Below are 4835 nucleotides of genomic sequence, written 5' to 3'. Positions count from 1 at the left end.
ATAAGAATTGTACTTCATACCCAACATTTAAAAGGTCTTGAACACCACAACACTAGCTTTTGTTCCAATAGAACCTAAGATCACATTGTGCTCAGAGATACTACTGAAACCAATGAGAAAGTCAGAGGACCTAGGATAGAACCCTGTGGTACACATGGCTAACATGGGACAACGTGGCAGAGAGCAGCACTCTCTGGAGGATGTGTTTGAGTTTGTGCCGAGTACATGGTGGAAGTTCTTCCTCCGGTTACAGATAGACTGAATATATGAATGACCCTGGTACCCTGAACTCAGGGTTGGAATTATGTGGGAGCCAATGGGAGCTGATCTCATAAGGAGGGTCTGAGCTCCTATGAAAGCAGGGAAGTCATACAACTGTGGGGGTCGCTAATACATTACCAACAACCATTATTTTAATCACAAATAATGCATTTTTCAATGTAAAGAGCTTTATTTACGTTAACGAGGTAAATAGGCTAAAAGAAAAACAAATATCACCCGTTATTAACGTTATTACCCGGCTGTTATTTATATATTTATCTCCGCCACTAAAGTTAGTTTTAAAGACCCCCATAAAGCTCAGATTATAACTCGACCCCTGCCTAAAGTCCTTCAGTTCTTCCACACTCAGGGAGGACGGTCGTAAACCTTCTGCAAGTCCACAACACATTCAGATCCAGTCAGTTAAATGTGATTTATTTAAAAAGAATACCTATCTTTTAATATTGAACGAGTGTCAGACCAACATATAAATATGTATTGCAGAGATAGAGAATGAACCAGCAGGCAAAAAGCACTTTCTTTCAAGATAAGATCTAATCTTCCTATTCCAATCCCAAAAAACTATTTGCCATCTTCTCCACCCTCTTGGACCCTCCAAAAGCCCCTTCCTCCTCCTCCCTCTTGGACCCTCCAAAAGCCCCTTCCCCCTCCTCCCTTCTGTCAAGCGACTTTGTTAACCACTTTGAAAAAAAGGTTGATGATATTCGCTCTTCTTTTTCTGACTCACCTCTACTCACCGCTGGGTCACCAGACCCTCCTTCCACCAACACACTTACCTCCTTTTCCCCTCTCTCTCCAAGTGAGGTTCTTACCCTCATTACCTCTGCCCGTCCTACCACCTGTCCTCTGGACCCTATCCCTTCAAACCTCCTTCAGACTATCGCTCCTGATATTCTACCGTTTCTCACCCATTTCATCAACACTTCTCTAACTTCTGGTCACTTTCCAAACAGTCTCAAGGAGGCAAGAGTAAACCCACTCCTAAAGAAACCCACTCTCAACCCGTCTGATGTTATAAACTACAGGCCTGTCTCTCTACTCCCGTTCCTGTCTAAATCACTTGAACGCGCTGTCTTTAGACAACTCTCCTGTTATCTCCATCAGAACAACCTTCTGGATCCGCACCAGTCTGGTTTCAAGGCAGGTCACTCCACAGAAACTGCTCTCATTGCTGTCACGGAGGAACTGCACACTGCTAAAGCAGCCTCCCTCTCCTCTGTCATCATCCTGTTGGACCTGTCTGCTGCATTCGACACGGTGAACCATCAGATCCTCCTTCGCACTCTCCAAAAACTTGGAGTTTCAGGCTCTGCACTGTCCCTCCTCACCTCATACCTCAAAGACCGTACCTACAGGGTGACTTGGAGAGGGTCTGAGTCCGACCCTTGTCAATTAATTACGGGGGTCCCTCAGGGCTCTGTTCTTGGTCCCCTCCTCTTCTTCCTGTACACAAACTCGCTCGGATCAGTCATTAGCCCGCATGGTTTTTCATACCACTGCTACGCTGATGACACCCAATTAATTCTGTCCTTTCCCCGCTCAGAGACCCAGGTCGTCGCACGCATCTCTGCTTGTCTAGCTGACATCTCTCAGTGGATGTCTGCTCACCACCTCAAGCTCAACCTTGACAAGACTGAGCTGCTCTTCCTTCCGGGAAAAGATTGTCCCACTCTTGACCTAACAATCAACATCGGTACCTCAGTTGTTTCCCCGACTCAGACTGCAAGGAATCTGGGTGTGACCCTAGATAACAACCTGTCCTTCACTGCAAACATCGCTGCTACAACCCGCTGCTGCAGATACACGCTTTACAACATCAGGAAGATACGTCCCCAGCTGACTCAGAAAGCGACTCAGGTTCAGGTCCAGGCTCTCGTCATCTCACGCCTAGACTACTGCAACTCCCTCCTGGCTGGTCTACCTGCATGTGCCATCAGACCTCTGCAGCTCACCCAGAATAAAGCGGCTCGTTTGGTCTTCAACCTTCCTAAATGTCCCCACACCACTCCGCTCCTCCGCTCCCTCCACTGGCTTCCGGTAACTGCTAGAATCCACTTCAAAACACTGGTACTTGCGTACCATGCTGCGAATGGATCTGGCCCTTCGTACATCCAGGACATGGTTAAACCGTACACCCCAGCGCGTGCACTACGCTCTGCATCAGCCAAACGACTCGCTGCACCCTCACTGCGAGGGGGACCCAAGTTCCCATCAGCAAAAACACGTGGGTTTGCTATCCTGGCTCCAAGATGGTGGAATGAGCTCCCCATTGACATCAGGACAGCAGAAAGCTTACACATCTTCCAGCGCAGACTGAAAACTCATCTCTTTCGACTCCACTTCGAGCGTTAGATTTAGTAACAAAGCACTTATATACTGATAAAGGACTGGCTTATCTAAAGCCAGTTGAGTAGCACTTGAAATGTTTGGCTCTATGAAACCTGATGTACTTATATGATTCTGTTTTCTTCAAGTTTGTGTCTTCCTGGTCGAATGTACTTATTGTAAGTCGCTTTGGATAAAAGCGTCAGCTAAATGTAATGTAATGTAATGAAGAGAAAGGAAGCCTCTGCTGGGGGCTGAGTTGTTTGAACGTTAGATGTCTTATCTGCTAAAGTCTGAGAGAGAGAGCCTCCCTCTGGTGGATGTTGTGCAGTATTGTGTTGCCTGGAAACTAACAGTAGGGAATGTAAATAATAGTGTCATGACAGCATGTTGAATAAAGGTGATGATGATGGTCTGTGTTGAACTCTGGTGAATATGGAAGTTCCTCTCTCTTCTATAGTTCAGGAACATCTTAGCTCCTCCCTGAATCTCTCTGTCTCCTCTTAGATCTGTTTCACTTCTCTCAGTTACGCTTCCTCCTGGGAGACAGATCCAAAGGCAGTCTGTAAATAGAACATGAGAGGACCTATGATTTATCCCTGTGGTACACCACGATTAATCACAGACCACCAGAGTAACTTGTTTTATAAAGGTAAGAACAAAAGCAATCAAAACTTGAGTGTGTGATGTGTACCAGTTTATTGAGAGAGGTGATTTAAAGTGTTTGATCAGTCAGTAAATAAAAACGTAACAATGACAGGCGTTAACGTGAAGTCAGATTAGTGAGAGGTGTTTCATCGAGAGAGAAATCTGTTTAAAATGATCTTAATATAAGAAGAATTGTACTTCATACCCAACATTTAAAAGGTCTTGAACACCACAACACAAGCTGTTGTTCCAATAGAACCTAAGATCACATTGTGCTTGGAGAAGAACTGAAACCAATGAGAAAGTGAGAGGACCTAGGATTGAACCCTGTGGTACATCACATTAAGTCACAGACTGACATAAAAACATAAAGACTTATTTTAAGTTTATGGAGACAGTACTTGTATTTCAAGCTGCGAAAAAAAGGCCAGATTCACTGATTGAGTTAAACATTTTAACTTGCAGATGTTAATCAAAGGCAGTGCATGTGTTTGTATGGTAGTGAACAATTGTACATATAGCTCAAACTATCAAGCAAGTAAACTACATTACTTATTAATCAAAAACTATTGATGTTTGTCAGAGAGAGACTCCCTCTGGTGGATGTTGAGCAGTATTGTGTTGTCTTTGCTCCAGAGGTTTTTGTACAGAGTGTTGGTGTTTCCTGTCACTGTGGGCCTCAGAGCACAGAAGTACACAGCAGAGTCTGTCACTGCAGCAGAGGAGATCTGCAGAGGAACTGATGTCTTGTTGATTTTAGCATCAAATCTGTCTTTCTGGAACTCTGCAGCATTAACTCCAGTTGCTGAGTAACGCATCAACATGTACTTTGGGTAACCATTGACTTCTTGTTTGTACCAGAACAGAGAGGGATATTTGTCAGTTGTCTTAAATGTGCAGCCAAGTGTAACTGTGTCTCCTTCAGTAGCGCTGACTTCTCCTGTTGTCTGGGTCACTGTGTCTTGTCCTTTACACTCTGGGGAAGAAGAGACCATTCAGAGGAAGAGATTAATCAATACAGATGAAGGATTAAAGGAGAACAATCAGTAGCTTTAAACAGTTACCTAGAAACATGTTGTAGTTTCTATCTTACCAAAGGAGAGAGCAGCAAGAATAATCCACAGCCAATGTTCCATCTCTACAACAAGGTTTAAATCAGCAGCAGGAAGTAGCTGATGTTCAGCATTCAGTGTGAGGATGGTTCTCTTCACAGCAGCACTTATTATTGACTGGATGGTTGAACACAGTGCAGAAGACGTGCACCGCCTACTTGATCATGTGGCCCTCTAGTGGAGGTGAACAGCTCGGTACAACAGTGTGGAGAAAAGGCTTCCAGCAGCTTGTCAGTGTGTCAGCTGGTGTTTTTGTACAGAGTGTTGGTGTTTCCTGTCACTGTGGGCCTCACAGCACAGTAGAACACAGCAGAGTCTGTCACTGCAGCAGAGGAGATGCTCAGATTGATTTGGTTTGACTCCACTTTAATCTTCAGTCCAGGGATCAGATTATTCATAATGTTTCCATTTCCTAAATGAGAGATGATGAACTCTGGTGGTTTTCCTGGATATTGTCGATACCAGTAA

At 44.5% G+C, this 4835-nt stretch overlaps 1 gene segment (V, D, J or C); it reads right to left on the bottom strand.

Moving 5' to 3' along the window:
• Nucleotides 1-3821: 3821 nt before the first annotated feature.
• Nucleotides 3822-4555, bottom strand: LOC117553178. The segment is given in 2 exon segments: nucleotides 3822-4231; nucleotides 4349-4555. Coding segments are annotated over 2 exon segments (453 nt in total).
• Between the last annotated feature and the right edge of the window lie 280 nt (nucleotides 4556-4835).

This window comes from Gymnodraco acuticeps, unplaced genomic scaffold, assembly GCF_902827175.1.
Source record: "Gymnodraco acuticeps unplaced genomic scaffold, fGymAcu1.1, whole genome shotgun sequence".
Taxonomy (NCBI): domain Eukaryota; kingdom Metazoa; phylum Chordata; class Actinopteri; order Perciformes; family Bathydraconidae; genus Gymnodraco; species Gymnodraco acuticeps.
The sequence above is the reverse complement of the archived record's forward strand: the minus strand, read 5'-3'. Positions and strand labels throughout refer to the sequence as shown.